General features: G+C 43.3%; 1 protein-coding gene across 33 annotated transcripts in view; it reads left to right on the top strand.

The window, feature by feature from the left end:
• Kcnma1 (potassium calcium-activated channel subfamily M alpha 1) overlaps positions 1 to 16418 on the top strand; it is a 675048-nt gene that overhangs the window by 483249 nt on the left and 175381 nt on the right. For all 33 annotated transcript variants that reach the window (XM_090346647.1, XM_090346640.1, XM_090346639.1 and 30 more), the window contains exons 12-14: positions 569 to 651; positions 4082 to 4151; positions 10472 to 10627. In XM_090346647.1, the coding sequence (XP_090202773.1) occupies positions 569 to 651; positions 4082 to 4151; positions 10472 to 10627 (309 nt within the window). The remainder of the gene's footprint in view (positions 1 to 568; positions 652 to 4081; positions 4152 to 10471; positions 10628 to 16418) is intronic.

The raw sequence follows: 16418 nt of genomic DNA, 5'->3' as shown, positions 1-16418 counted from the left end.
AACATACATATAGGTCTGCTGTCTTTTTGAGTATTTGAATATCAAACAACACAGAGCTGTCACCTACTTTAGAACTCCAGCCTCTTCTTAGCACACATGATGACTGTGAAAAAATAACAGGCTTAGGTGAAGGTCTTTGGAGTCTAAATTTCTGAATCCCCAACTACTCAATTAACTTGCTGATAATGAGGGAAGAGGCATAGTCCATTTCTGGTTAGACGCTTAGTTTGATGGCGCAGATAATTGAGAAAGGCGGTGAGGAGGAAATTAAAAAGCTTAATTAATCGCATTTAAGGAACCTGGCGATCCACATGTAAACAGCTATGCCAAAGTCTAATTGCCAGCAACAATAAGATGAAATGTTTATCCCTTAATCAGAACCTGCAGCCTACACTTTTCACAAAACAACAACAACAAAACTATAATCTATAGTCATTTAGGATTTTTTTTCTTTTCTTGCAAAAACACCAGGTTCTCTAAGCGCTGACAACAGAGAGAGGGTGCAGTTGAGTGTGGCTGTTTATATGCATGTGTTCTGTGATTTTTTATTTTCCTTTTGGCGTCGCAGATAGAGTCAGCAGATGCGTGCCTGATCCTTGCCAATAAGTACTGCGCTGACCCGGATGCTGAAGATGCCTCCAACATTATGAGGTAACGCCGGGGTTCAGTGGGAAAGACCTGAGGCTCAGCCCTCCATAGCCCACTTACAGCCCTTTGGCATGCACCGGGTGCTCATTAGCTTTGTAGGGCCATCTTTCCCACATGAGCTGCGCCACCAATGGTCCCTGCATTTGCTTGGTGGCATGGAGGCTGTGGTTTTGAGGAAGGTGAGAAACAGAGGGAACCATGCTACAAGAAGCTCAGTGTTCACACGTGGCAGCTTCTCTGGGTCTTGCAGCTACTCTTGAGTTTCAGATTGCTGGAGGCAGAACTCGAAGACACACGTAGAAGGGCACAGGCAGGAGTGGAAGAAGAACCGAGGTGCCATTGCTGGGGATGATTTTTGCCTCCCAAAAGTCTTTGCATCTTCTTGAGATGTTTTCAGTTGCCAGCACTAGGATAGGCAGCCTTGCTGGTCTTAGGAGGAGGGAGACAAGGAGGCTGCTAATTATGCCCAGGCAGCACAGGTACTGTACAGATGATTATCTGGCCCAAATTTTCAGCAGCGTTAGAGCCAACCCAGTGTTTACAGCAGACTGATCAGTATCACTCCGAAGAGGTGCTTGGTCATTCAGTGTGGTGTGTTTCAACTCATTTCCCTAAATGAGTAATGGTCATTGAAATTTTTATTGATTTATTCATTTATTTACTTAGTTATTTATGAGTAATTGGGCTTGAACTCTGGGGATGGGTGCTGTCTATGAGCAATTCAGCTCAAGGCTATGGCCATGCCCCTTGTGCCACAGCCCCACTTTCCCTTTTGTAAGTGATTACGTGGCGATAAGAGTCTCTCAGTTTGGGCTTCAGTGCCAGGGCCAGCTTTGAAGTAGCTAGGATTACAGGCGTGAGCCACTGCACCTGGCTTCACTGAAAACATTTTCAGTGATTTTATTAACAGGCACCTCAGAGAGCTTATGATATAGAGTGCTTCTTAAGCCTTTTTGGATGCAAACACTTACCTACGCTTCTTTGGGGGGTGCCCTCTGTAAAACTACACTTGGGCTTGGTTAGCTTTGTCCCCTCTATCTTTAATTTTGGCTCCAAGTCTAACACCACAGTCTCTTCTCATTCTAGAAGAACATCTGTACAATGTTTGTTCTTTCCATAGACCTATCTACAGTCACATCTCATGACTCTGAAATGCCTAAAAAGTCAATATGCTTTGCTTTTTTGGAATGTGTCTTTTCTTCGGCATGAATTGAAAGAAAGTGGTTTGAGCAGGGTTAAAGAGACTCTTCAGAAGTAGGGAGGAACTAGGAGAAGGAATTTCACCTACATTGTGTTCCCAGGCCCTTGGGGTTAATTGTCAATAGCTACCCTTTGATCTACACAAAAGTCCCTATCTGCCTGAAGCTTGGATATTTACCAAGGTTGAGAAGTTTCCCATTTGTCTGTCTGTCTGTCTGTCTGTCTGTCTGTCTGTCTTTTTTTGGGGGGGAGAGGAAGGGGTGGTCATGGGGCTTGAACTCTGCCTGGGTGCTGTCCCTGACCTCTTCAGCTCAACGCTACCACCTTACCCTTGAGCCAAGCCCCACTTCCCCTTTTCTAGAGGTTAATTGGAGACAAGAGTCTCAGGTCCTTTTGTGCCTGGACTGGCTTTGAATCTTGATCCTCAGATCTCAGCTTCCTAAGTAGCTATGTTTACAGAAGTGAGCCACTGTGCCCAGTTAATCCAGATTTTGATCATGGTTTTGATCTCACAAAGAAGTTTGAGACTGCACTCTTTTCTCTCAAAAGATGAATGATGAAATAATAATAATGATGGTGGTAAATAAATAATAATGATGAAAGAAATAATAGCTTTAAAATGGGTGTATCTCTTTTGATAGTTTATTTAAATCCTGAATATAATAGGATTAATATAAATGCAAATAGATACCAGGGTGAGTAATGGGATGCCAGGATATAGAGATTTTGCACTATAGGTAGTATCAGAATTGTACTGAAGCCATTCAACTAGAATTATAGCCAAGGCCTAAAATGAAATAGGAAGGTAAGGACTCAAAATGGATTCTCTTTTCTCTTATTTGTATATTTCCCCTTTCTCTTAGTTTAATGAGGCCCAAACTGCCCCTTCTGAAACTAAAATGTCAAAAAGCCATTTGAAAAGCGCTAAGGCAGCACACTGGCTGAGGTTCTGCGTTGTGCTGAGAGGCTGACAGAGGTTCAAAGTCTGTGAGTTATAAGCAGAGCCCAACACAACACTTTTTCAAAAGCCAAATGAGATCCTTCAAGTGCAAAAGCCCAGAGTAGATTTGTACCTGGAGAGGCCGTTTCTTGATCCATTTCCTAAATTCACAACTGACAGCTTTTCTGAGAAAGCTGTTTCTGGGCTGCCTTCTACTCTAATTTTATATAGAATGGGACAAAGTGGCAGGCAATGCTTGATAGGAATTTTGTGGGGGCAGTTGGGATAAATACATTAAAATAAAATCTGGCTTAGGAGGTGGGCCTTTCCGTGGAATTCCATTCTTTAGCCTTCCTTGTCACAGAAGGAAATGTACAATGTCACCTCTGACAGGGTCGGTAATGACAAAAACCATAACTTACAAGTGGAGAGAGCTTTTAATGATTTCAAAGCATTTCCACATCTGGTCCTCCCATTTGCTCTTCATACCAAGCTTGTGAAGTAAATAAAGCAGGTACCATTGCCTGCCCCATGTCCAGATGAGGAAGAAGGAACAGAGCCCAGGGATTTCCCGAAGGTCACTGATTCATTAACACAAGAGCTGGAGTGGGAGCCAGGTGTTTCCATTTGTCTTCTCCCGGCACTTCCCCCCTCCAGGCCTGTGACTGACACCAGGATTCCTGGTGAGGAGTAGACTTAGGGTGGCTGTTGCCCAGGATGGACTGAGGGAGATGGATGGGAATTATTCACAAGATTATATGACTTCTGCAAGATACTGGCACTTGTGTCTGTCCAACATTTGAGTCATTCTTTAAGGGAAACTGAGTCTCTCCAAATCATTCTTTTAGCATGAGAAGCAGACCAAGTGTATGTGATGATTAGAACTGTTCATTGGGAGACTTGTTTATTTGACCATATTGTCTCCAAGTTGTGAACTAGGAGAACAGGACTCAGAGCAGATGGTTTGAGGGCTGATTCCTAATGTTTGACCCCAGGGTTGGGGCTTGCCCCAGGTAAAGCCAGGCTCCCTCATCTTCAGTCTACACAGAAGTAGCACCCATCACCCAGAAATCACGGGGCCCCTCATGTTTTAGAACACACACTGCTGTCTTGTGATTTTTTTAAAGCATTATCAAGGGGTGCGGTAGTAGTTACTCAGCCTAACCTGGAGCGGTGATTGCCATCACTCTGGATGGCCCTGGCTGCTAGCCCATTCATCAAATGAATCCTCCTTTGGACTCACTCCAGCAGTCAGGAGAGGCTTCAGCTCTGCTTCCGTCTTTTTTTTTCCAGAGTGATCTCCATAAAGAACTATCATCCGAAGATCAGAATCATCACTCAGATGCTGCAGTATCACAATAAGGTAGGATGGCGGACTGTTTCTGGACTCCAATTTCATCCCCTTCAGACACACACACACACACACACACACACACACACGGAGCAGTGTTGAGCCAAAGGCCTGGTAAAGAGATATGATAGGTAAAAAATTCTCCCTGGGTCTTTCCTCAGCTGAGTATCTTCTTTGCAATGGGTCCCTCTGAGAAAACATCATCATATACATTGTTCATTCATTCTGGAAACACCTACAGAAGTCCTTAGTTCAAATGTCGATGTATTCTTAGAATATATCCATAATTATCTTCAAACAACTTCCATTTCTGTGTATGGCAGTCATTTCACCAAATAATATCTACTGAGTATTTACATTTCGATTAGCACCTATCTGACCCCCCACATGGATACTGGTGAAGCAAAAGTCTTATTTTGTGACCTCAGAGAATTAGCAGGTAACGTAGGGAGCATTCCTGGAAAGTGTCAGGGCTTAGCTACCTGAGACCAGGTGACTTTGAGGGAGCGAAAGGCAAGTCAAGTGATGAAAGTGGAGCCTGACAGTTTCAAATTCGAGATAAGACTTTGAAAAGTTGAATTCAGGAACAGAGGTGGCTTTCCAAAGATTGAGCCCAGAGGCATGATCCTAGTAGGAGAGCTGACAATGGAGGTTAAGTGGAAGGAACCAAACCTTAGCATCCATATTATCTTCCCGTGATTGCTACTCGGCCAGCCAGTTGAAAGCATCTCATCGGAAGGCAGTTTTCCTTCGCTCAGCCTGTCGGCAAGCTCCCTTGGAAAACAGCTTTCAGGGAGGAAAGGTGGCACCTTGCTCTATTTGATATGGTACCAGTTATCCCCTTAATGAAGCTTAGAAACTGGAAGCTACTCCAGGACCTGAGGCCAGGTGTCCTGTCTGCACGGAATAACTCCCTGCTGGGTTGTGAGTGAGAACATGCCTCATCTTACAGACCATATTACCTATGAAATAGGCAGTCAGGTGACCCAGAGAAAACCCCATTCTGCCAAATGCACCAGCACCGTGCCATTATTTCTTAATTGCTGGCAAGTGCTGGCCCATTTTGCTCTGAGGAGGCCCATCAGAGGCCAGTGCTGAGTGGAGCCTGCTGCCAGCAACTGGCCCACTGCTCAGAATTGCTGCCCAGTGCCAACTATTGCCCAACCCTCAGCAGGTGGCTCCACTGGAGAGTGTGTGGCGCTTGAGCCAGTGGGTTTGGTGGTGGGCACCCAAGGTCACATTCCCTTGTTTGTCGGTGGAAAACTGAGGAGATAAGGATAGGAGATAAGGATGTTGATAACTCGCAGGTGTCAATCTGGAGAAGGGTTTTACGGCAGTCCCTGTGAGGTGGAGGTGAATTTTATTAGCCAGACAGTGGCTGGTGACAGCTCCTGCCTCAAGGAACACTCCTTCTTTCATTTGTGATTTGAAATTTCATTTAGAGGAGGAGTGCTTTAAGCTGTTGTTTGGCTTCTTGGCTGGATTTAGACCGAGTAGGGAAAAAATTAATGTTGTATGTTTAGAAAGGGATGTCAGTTCCCTTTCCCCCTCTTTCCAGCAGTGCTGATGTAGCATCTTCAAGAAATTAAGAATGATTTTCAGCTATGTAGCTCTTGTCAAACTCCAGGCAGCTCAACTAGCCTAAAGTTCCAGATGGTACCTGATCGCTAATCACACGAACACAATATCCAGAATGTCTTGGCCAGCCCTAAGCATTGTAGAATTTTTTCTTTTTCCGAAATGAGGAAGGAAGACACATCAACAGACCCATGACTATTTGCTTAAAAGACATCTTGTTTAGAGCCATCCCAGACTATTTGGGCTTCAAGGTCAGGCAAACAATCAGACTCAGAACTCCATAAGATTAGTAAGGATACAAGGGAAAATTTGGACATAAAGGCACTTTTTCTTTATCTCATCTCTTCATTTCAGAGCAGAAAGGAAAAGTCCACCTGTCATTATTTGTACTGTTCTTCCTTGTAGAGTGACAAGCAGACAGTGCTTCAAATTGCATCACAGCTTTTTTGTTTCCATGTAGTCTCCAACCTCTCCTTTCCCCAAGATTTTCTCCCTCTCTTCTTTCAATATATTTTCCTTTCTCTCTTGGTACATTCTCTGCATCCATCCTAGATGCCTGTAGATCTACACCCATTTAAACTTGTTTACATGGACCAAATTGGTGCGTGTGCATGTGTGTGGAAAATTATATCACTAGAAACACATTCCAAAAGGCAGCTGATCCCACACGGGCACAAGGCTTGAAACAGAAATTGTGTCAATCTCCTTTGAACTAATGGTGGTTGATATTTTAGCTCCTAGGAGGATATAGGCCTCCTTTCTTTCCATAGGAATTATTCTTCAGCCTGTCATCATAATCATTACAGGCATTTGTGTCCTATTTGATGGGGTTAAAAGAGATTTGACATTCATGACCTAATTTTGTCCTCATTGGGCCATCTGTGCATTTTAGCATACTAGTGCAACTTCGGACCCTGGGTCTGACATGGACAGAGCAACTCTGGTGAGTGTAGAGGTCTTGTCACTGAGCAGTCAGAGAGCTGAGACAAAAGAGCCAGTTGCCACCTCATAAAATGGGATCAAAGCCCCTTGAACCAAACTGTGTTTTTTTTTTAAGAGCAGGCTTATAGGTCTGGTGTTCTCCCAAGCAAATCGCTCTAGTATTTCCACATCTTATGGACAGAAGCAACTGCAGTCCAGTCATCTCTTAAAAGACAATAGAAATGGTGCCTCTGCTAATTACAGTGTACATGCTTTGAAATTCTTCAAGCAAAGAACAATTGGTGACATCATCGAAAGGTGTCACTTCTAATGGCCTATTAATTCAAGAATTTCTTTTCCCAGCAGATGGGAACTAATGAGGACTTGGAAGCCCAAGTGGCATTTTGTCTAACTTGGAAGCCAAGTCCCAACTAATTGTCCAGTGCTGTACAAGATTGTTGAGGTTTCTATCAACTCTTACAACTTACAACGTACATTATAATGAGGAAAAGAGGTTACTTTTGCTTACATTCTGTAGGTTTTAGTTCAAGATTAATTGGTGCTGCTCCTTGGTCCTGTGATGTCCTTGTACATCATTGTGGGAGAGTATAGAGGAGCAAAATGGCTTAGCTCAGAGCCAAAAGAGAAAACGGATCATCTAACTATCCCCTGAAGGGCATACCTCCAATTCCAATGACCTGAGGAACATGTGGTGGGCCTCACTCCCTAAAGATTGTATCATCCTCAATACCAACATTCTAGAGACCAAACTTTGATCAAGTGGGCTTTGAGGGGCCATTTAAAGATTTTTAATGACAGCAGTGTTTTTCTTATTTATTGTCTTTTTTTATTCCTCCTGGTTCTTCCCCAAGGTTGTATATGTGGTAAGAGGTGGGGCTGGAATTCATCTTTGTTAGTTTCCCTGGAGAGGATGGGTGCTGCAGTAGCAGAAATGGAGAGAAGTCCTGGCATGCAGGGACCTGCTCTTTGTCTCCTTCAAGTGAGAGAAAAAAAAATGCCTCTAGACTCCTTGGTGACAATGTCAGCATTTCCGACCAGCCTCAACTTCCCTCAAGTGAAAGAGGACAAAGTTGCCAGAAGGTTAAAAAAAAATGTTTGAGTTAATGGGTCAGCCTCTTCTGGTTTCATTCACACAGTCTTTCCTCTCAGCCTTTGGTGCATCTGCCTCGCTTGCTGCCCCATGATTGTAGAAAAGAAGCCCAAAACAAATGTGACTTTCATGTGTAATCACATGAAAAATGTGCCTAAAGAACTCAAACCAGATGGGGTCCTAAAGAGAGATCCATGCTGACATGCCTGGGCTTCATAACCTGGATGCCACAAAGGGATTTGACAGATGATCTGGAGAAGGTTTTCCTTGTTTGTTGCAAGGTGATATGAAGGTGATGTGGAGTCTCTCTAGGGCTTGTACCACCCAGATTTCCTGTCCTATACGTGTTGTCCATGACTGGAGTGAAAGCTTCTCCTTGTTCTTCTTAGTTGATGTCACTGCACATGAGATATTTCTTCCCTTCCATTAATGTTTTCTCTTACAGTTCTTAAGCCAGTGAAGAGTTTGGGATGAAGTGTGAGGAGCTGTAAAGTCTTGGCTCAAGCAAGGGCTTAGAAGGGCTCTAGGACTCAACATCCTATGCAAATGAGGCTGTTTCTTTCTGCAACAAGTTGGGGCAATGATACCTCTAAAGAAAGTAGACCTTGTGTTTTATAAGGCAGCCCTCTCTATTTATTAGATAAAGTACATCCTAAGAAAGCCCTTTTATCAAGTAAGCTCTCATCTAATATATGGCAGTCACTCCTATATCCAGCTGTCAGAAGGAAGCTAATCTGACCCAGTAGCACCCGAGATATTCACATGGATGCATACCGTTTCTGTGAGGATTGGTGGGGGGGGGGCTTCTGTGCGTTAGCTATTTCTGGTTCTCTTTACTGTTCCTCAAAAGATTTGTTCCAGAACAGTCATCTCCTCTTGTCTCTGTCCTTTTCCTTTGGAAGCTGTTTGATGAATCATTTTCCCTTTTGAAATCTGACTGCTAAAACTGGAATTTGTCTGACCTGTTCACACACAATGAAACATTAATTTCTCTTGCTCTGGAGACCATTTCTAACATACAAACATTAGCTTTCTCTGTAATGTGTCACATGGCTTCTATTTGAGGGTTTAGTTAGCCACACATTTACTCTTATTCTCTTGCCTTCTCTCCTTCTCTGTGCATGTATACCTGTTTTGTATCATCGGCCAAGTTAGACATTCTCATTTCAAATTAATATAATTGATTAATTTAGAACCCAAGATGCTAAACTTTTTTTTTTTACTGAATTTTCCCAACTCTAGATATTTGTTTTGAATTTAGATTTTTTTTTATTTCAGTGTATTATTGATGACTCTCCACTTGAAAATAATTGTATCAGTTTACATTCGGATCCATGTCTTGGGATCGGATTTACTTGTTAAAAAAAATCGGTCTTTCCGAAACAGATTCTAAGATTGCTAGATGGATTTTTCTGATAATTTAGGGTAGTGGTTCTTAGCATGTGCCCACCACCCTCCCAGACCAGAAGCACTGGCTTCCTCACTGCATTACTTTGATGCTGCTGTAAACAATCTCTAAAAGAATAACTTAAAAGAGAAAAAGATTAACTGCGCACTTTTGTTTCACATTTGTAATCCTGGCTACTCATGATGCTGAGATTTGTGGATCATGGTTCAAAGCCAGCCAGGGCAGGAAAGTGTATGAGACTCTTACCTCCAATTAGACAAGAAAAACCTGAAAGTACAACTATGGCTAAAGTGGTAGAGCACTAGCCTTGAGCTAAAGAAGCTCAGGGATATAGCCCAGCCTAGGACCTGAGTTCAAGCCGCAGGACTGGCATGCACATGTGTCATACGCGTGCGTGTGAGCACGTGTGCATGCGCGCACACGTGTGCACACACACACACACACACACACACACACACGGAAAGATTCATTTTGACTTGCAGAGGTGTCAATTTGTCATTATAGGAAAGGCATGGCAGGGGCAGAGCAGTTCACGTCATGGCAGCTGGGGTTCAGAGACAGAAATATAGGAGGTGGTTAGAGCATAATAGAAGACATGCCTCTACAGACAGACTTTATCTGACTAGGATCCTCTTCCTACCATAAATCTTTCATTTGGTCAGAGCCCTTAGGTTCTAATTATCTCTGAAAATACCCTCTCTGAGCACCTCAGAAGTGGGCTTTACTAATCTAGGTATTTCCTAGTTATAATCAAGGTGACAATTAAGAGGATCTCATATAGGAAAATGACTAATCCTCTAGGCCCCTCCTCCCCATATCGTTAGAATGAAAAATCTGTGGTTTTATAAACTCTGTAGGTGATTCTGATGTGTACTCAAAGTTTAGAGTCACTGGCCCAGAGTACTGGGGAGGAAGGCGAGTGAGAAATCAAGAACACATAGGCTCCTGGCAGTCCTGGCCTATTTGAGGAGCCAGTTTATGAACAAGCTAGCCAGACCTCCTAGTGGTAGTGTGAGTTGATGTGTCTACCACCAGAGAAAACTCCCTGTAGGCCTCTGAATTTGGCTCATGGACGGACGTGGGAGGGGTAAGGCTTGGTGGTACAAAGGCATTGTTGTAGAGAGACTTGAGGTCTGATGAACAGAAGTGTAGAACAAATCACCAAGTGCCAGATCCAAGCCAGGGAAAGAAAGGAAAAGTCTGGAGGTGGACCCTGAGTTGAGTACCTAAGCAATTGCCACATTTCCCAGAAGAGATTTGAAGCAATCAAGCATGCAACAAAGCAAGGTCTCATACCTGCGTTTGTTTCCACAGGCCCATCTGCTAAACATCCCGAGCTGGAATTGGAAAGAGGGCGATGATGCAATATGCCTCGCAGAGCTGAAGCTGGGTTTCATAGCCCAGAGCTGCCTGGCTCAAGGCCTCTCCACGATGCTCGCCAACCTCTTCTCCATGAGGTCATTCATAAAGGTAACGTCTTGTCTTATTAGAGCACATTAGCCCAGGATTCCATTTGTCCTGGGGTTGAGTAGAGCTCAGCTTAAACTCAAAACAGATCGACAGGCTTTAACCACTTTGGTTAAGGAGAAATTCCTTGTTAGGGGTTTGGGCATGAGGCCAGCTTTTTTCAAAATTATGTTTTTATTTTTATTTGGCACATCCATGGCCATTAAATGATTGTTCAAAGCACAATCCTCTCTCTTTTTTTTAGATAAACCACATGTTTATCTATCAACAAAGCCTCCGCTGTTAAAACAAAAATATGATTTATATACATTCCATATGGCACTAGAGCGCCTAAAGAAAAGAATTATCATTTTGCTCTTTTATATCAAGTGGCTGGTGGACCTCTCACTGTGTGGATAAATGCAGACCATGTGTTTGTGCTGAAGCCCAAACCCCAACAACATAATTCATTTATTTATTTCTGCACAATCAAGGAGGCCAGCAAGACTGACATGCCATGGCTATTTGAATGGAGAACGAAACAATGAGGGAAGTCATTTACCCCCGGGGGCCTGGCAGTCAGGATGCATTCATCTCCTCAGAGCTGTGTTGTCAGACAGCTGCTCTCCGGCCCTCAAGGTAGCCACTGCCTGGTAGACCAACTCAGGCCCAAAGAGAATAGACCAGTTGTGTCCTTGAAGGCCAAAGGAGTGTGATCGGGAGTGGGAGTCAGAATGTTGTACTGAAGGTCCAGCCTCTTCTACTATGAAGGCTCCTAGAGCGTGAGATACCAGTAACTCCAAGCCTGGTTGCTCTTAGCTTGGGTACATGAGAACACCAGTAGGCTCAACCCTGCCAACTTTGGGCCTGCCTTATTCATTAGCACTGGTGGCAATTGACTCCAGATTTGGGTTTACATCTTCCTTCCTGCTCTGGAAGCAGTAGAATTAGGAGTGGTCAAAGTGGGAAATTAATGAGCCATCTGGGGAGGTCCTGCAAAAGGATCAGAAAGTCTGAAATGAAAATTTAGAGACTTCTAGCCTTTTGCTGTCATGGCTGCTCTAGCCACTGCCAGAAATTGGCCTTGGTTGTGGTAAGAGGGATGGGAATAAGAGGAGAAGGTACATGTGTAGGCTCACCCTGTATGTATCTGAGTTGTGTTGCTGGGTCATTGCCCACTGTGCCCATCTAATTGGCATTATTTAGCCAATATACATGGCTCTGCAAAAAAAGACCCACTTGTGTTGGAGGCTCTTCAGTCACTTCACCAGCATTCCTAGTAACCAATATTTTGATTTAAAACCTTTCTCTCCTCTGCTTCTTACATGCCCCAAATCCTCAGCCCAACAGAACTCATAGTTCAACCCCATTTGCAAATAAGGACATTGCATTCCTCCACATGTCTTTTTAAGTCCAGACTGCCATTGTCCTGCCCGGATGAAACTAAATGCAGCAGGCAAACTGGAAGCAGCCGGGAGGTCTGTGTGGCTTTGTTTAGAAACTGGCCTCAAAGCCAGATGTAGCCAGATGTGGAGTCCCAAGACTCTTCTCTTCCACGCAAGAAGCCCAGGCCCAAGATAAAGGGCTGTCACCAAAAGAACTTCTCTGGCTCCTTCCACCAAGCTCTGATGGTTTTCTCCGAGTCGGGGACTGCTCTCAGGACCCAGCACCTGGTCTGAGTTGCCGGGCTCTGCTTCCTCGTGTTGATGTGACGTGGTCTTGGCACAATCCCATAGCAGATGGGGCCACTTGACATGCGTATGTTTTGATTTTGTGGTGCCTTCATGGTAACTAGAGCTGCCTGTCAGGAAAATTAATAATATGGATGTGATGCTGTTATTACCAGCGGGGAGAGCTTTGGCCCAACTTTCCTCAGAACCCTAATGGGCCTCACCTCTAAAGCCAAGGACATCCCCTCCTGCTCTGCTAATCCCATTGCCAAGTTCCTATTTAGGAAGAGCCTGTGGGAAAGGCGGGACCCCGCCCTGGAGTAACTGAAAACACATTTCCCTCCCAGGGTTATATTACTGCAGTATTTTTTTGTCTGGGGGCCAACTCCCCCGTGTTTGGGAGTAGTTGTCTGAATATTGCCATTTGACATTGAGGTGGTCTCTGTGTGGCAATTCACAAAGGGGCATGACCTGAAAAGTGAGGAAGGCTCCCCTTCCTCTCTTTTTCATTTAGATTAAGCACAGCCATTCTGTCCTGTCCTTGTGTACTTACTCTCCAGGCCCCTGGGACTTGTCTCTTTTAAGACATAGTGAACAGCACAGTGTTCTCTTTAGAGTGTTTTACATATTACGTGTTACATTTTACATAAATGTTTTTTAATGTATTGTGTGTTATCCATTCTGGAGATCACAAAGGCCTGGCTTACTTTTGTTTGGGGATGGAAGCAGGTGGAGAAGGAAATCTGCAAAAGGATTGTGTTTACAGAAATTCCTTCCTTCCCTGGTGACCCCGAATCCTCCGGTGGAGACATTGTCAGTATTTCCTTGGGGACAGGCAGGCTAAATGGATGGACATGGGAGGGAGGAGGACCTGGCAGGGCTTAATCCTTTGGGAACACTTAGCATTTCTTGAAGCCAAAGGTCAAGTGTGAGCTCACCTTCTCCTTTACCCTGGGCTTGCAGGATCTGCTTCTTTGTTCTGCAGTATATATTATATTCTACCCTCTACTGCTGCTCAAAGAAAGGGCATCAAGACAAACTGTAGTATATCTTAGGCAGAAGCATTATGACATCCACGAGGCTTTGTATTGAGCTTGGCACCAAACAGGCATGGCCTAAGGTAATAAAGTTGAACAAAAGAGAAAGGGAGTCCTGGAATATAGCAGTTACAAAACAGACCCAGCACAGCAGTATCAAGAAATACACAGAATCTGATCCTCACCTATGTCATTCCCAAATACTAACCATATGTACGTAAGGCACTGTCCCTTACAACCTAGTTCTCATTTGGATATGTTATTACCGAAATGATCTAAACACGTGGGGGATGGATTTGTATTTGTAACTCATCTCTTTAGGATTATGAATTCTTTTTTCCCCTCCTTGATTGTGTGTGTGTGTGTGTGTGTGTGTGTGTGTGTGTGTGTGTGTGTGTGTGTGCTATTGCTTGGGGTTGAACTGAACTCAAAGTCCAGACTCCTTTCCTTTGCTTTACTCTCAAGGCTGGCACCCTACCATTTGAGTAACAACTCTACTTCTGGCTTTTTGGTTAATTGGAGATACGACTCTCACAGACTTTCCTGCCTGAGCTGGCTTTAAACCGGGATCCTTAGATCCCAGCCTCTTAAGTTGGTTATAAGCATGAGCTACCAATGCCCAGAAGGGTGATTAACTCTTAGTATTTTTTTTAATTTCACATAGAAAGTTCCAGTGTAACTCATTTAAGTATTTATCAGAATTGCTATCCATTTTAATTTCACTAATCTCTCATGTTTTATACACACAAACACACATAGGCACGTATTGGTGCTCAACTTCAAATTTAGCATGCAGTCTACAATTATTTCTCTCGTAAATAAGTCAGTTATGGAGAATGGAGAAAAAGTGTGACATGATTCTTATGTTTTTGCCCCTGGTGGAGATTCGGACAGGGTGAAATGTTACTTACCAACCCCAGCCCAGGTTGTCATTTTCTACTTCTGAAGCAGGAAGCACTGAGGGAATCCAGCCTTTATGATCATAGATTGGGCAAAGTGCTCAGGCCGGAGCCACAAATGGTTTGTCCTTTGTTTTGGTTACTGTTGTATGATAAATGTTCAACACTAAATAGTCCTTACATGAATTGTAGTGAAGGGAATCATTTCATTTCTTTTTTTCATTTTTTTTCTTAGCCAGAAATCCAATTTGTTTTCTAGGTTGGGCTTGAATTCTTAGGTTCCAGTGATCCTCGTATATTTGTATTGAAAACACAAGCTATATGCTACCATGCATGGTTAAAAGAGTCCCTTTTATATCCTTAGTTTGGGTTGTATTCATGCATATACATACTTTTGTATATGTACATGTGTAAAAAACAGTTTATAAGCTGAAAATATAAATCAAGTCTTTAATTATTGCCAAAATATACTGAATCCTAACTATGTTCAAAGCCTTATACTTAATGGTATATATGAATGTAGTATAAACATATGTATATATAGAAAGAAATAGCTGATGTGCTTATATATGCATGTATTCACACACGCTCTATTTCTTATCGTGACTGTAGCCTGAATGAGGCTGTATGGAGCTTTCAGTAGACAAGTCCAAATGTTCAAATGCAAACATACTGGTTGCAGCTTTGTCCTTGAGTCTCCTAAGAAGAAATAAATGATAAGAGGGATGCTTATCTTGTAGGGCAACTCCTAGCATTCTTGAATGGGTTTTTATGGAAACCATCAGTTCAACAGAGATTACATAGGCAGCTACTAGATTTCAGACAATGTGCTCCTCACACGACACACTTGGGGCTTTTAGCGGCCAATAAGCTTCAGGAAGCTTCTGTTCTGACTGTGTTGCGTGGGCCCATGAGTGTACTGCTCTGTCCTGTTGCTTCTGTTCATCTTTCTCTGTGGGAACAGAGGTCTCTGCATGGTGACAGGTAATGAGCCAGGTGAGTCTAGACTGAGAGAGAATAAGAACTGAATTCGGCTCCCAAGATGGGTGGCTTAGATAAATGTTCCTGGAAGCATTAGGGCTCTCTTAAGAAACAGAACTAATTGTGTGTGTGGGGGGGGCATGCGTGTGTTTGATCATGCGATGGCACACTGCATATACAACGAGGGTCCTGCAGATTACATTGCCTACTCATGTCATAGCCATCTTGGTTTGGATAAACATATTGTATGATAGTATGATGTTCACACATGATGAAAGTATTTAATAATGCATTTCACTCAAGGTGTCCTCATGATTAAGTGAAGCACAGCTATAGATTTTTATGTCTACATATATACATATATTTTTTAATAGTGGAACAAATATAAAGAATTGACTCAGGATGGAGCTCAGGAAACTAGAGCTCTGAAAGAGCTGTTGGTTTAGTTTTAAGCCAAGTCTCTTCTGTATAAGTCTCTCCATTAGTATCTCATCTCACCTTAAAGAAGTTTGTACAGTATCTGAAAGCATTCTGATTCCTATAGAGCTGCCTGGTCTACAGTTTACAGTTATGTGGTTTCCTTTTGCTGAAATGTTCTACCTCTTATGTAGCTGCTTGGTTTCCCTTTGTCTTCCCTTCTTGCCTTTGTTTTGATATTAATCTCTGTGGGACTACCTTCTAAAACACTAGAATTACATTTTTAAGCAGATGGAAAAAACAAACTTTTAACTGGAGGATAATATGCTAAATGTACAAGTTTTTCAGTAGGCACGAACTCAACTCTTCCATGTATCTAAGACATAGACAAAGACAATGCCTTACTCAGACCCTTACCGGTGGTGGGGTCTGCCTCCACATCCTCTTGGGGACAATGGACACTTCCACAATACTGAGCTCTCTAATCCATGATGATGGTATACCAATTATTATTTTTTTAGGGGTCACAAGGCTTGAACTCAGACTGGACACTGTCCTTGAGCTCTTCAGCTAACGGCTACCACTGGGCCTGGGCATTGTCCCTCAGCTTTTCCAGTTCAAGGCTACCACCCTACCCTTGATTCAAGCCCCACTTCCCATTTTCTGAAGGTTAATTGGAGATATGAGTCTCAGGTCCTTTTGTGCCTGAACTAGCTTTGGACCTTGATCCTCAGATCCCAGCCTCCTGAGTAGCTAGGATTTCTAGGCGTGAGCCACCTCACCTGGCCAGTATACCAATTGTTATGGGAAA

The sequence above is a fragment of the Megascapheus bottae genome, chromosome 15, assembly GCF_031878675.1.
Source record: "Megascapheus bottae isolate mThoBot1 chromosome 15, mThoBot2.hap1, whole genome shotgun sequence".
NCBI lineage: Eukaryota > Metazoa > Chordata > Mammalia > Rodentia > Geomyidae > Megascapheus > Megascapheus bottae.
Note: the sequence above shows the minus strand (reverse complement) of the source record. Positions and strands in the feature narration are given on the sequence as shown.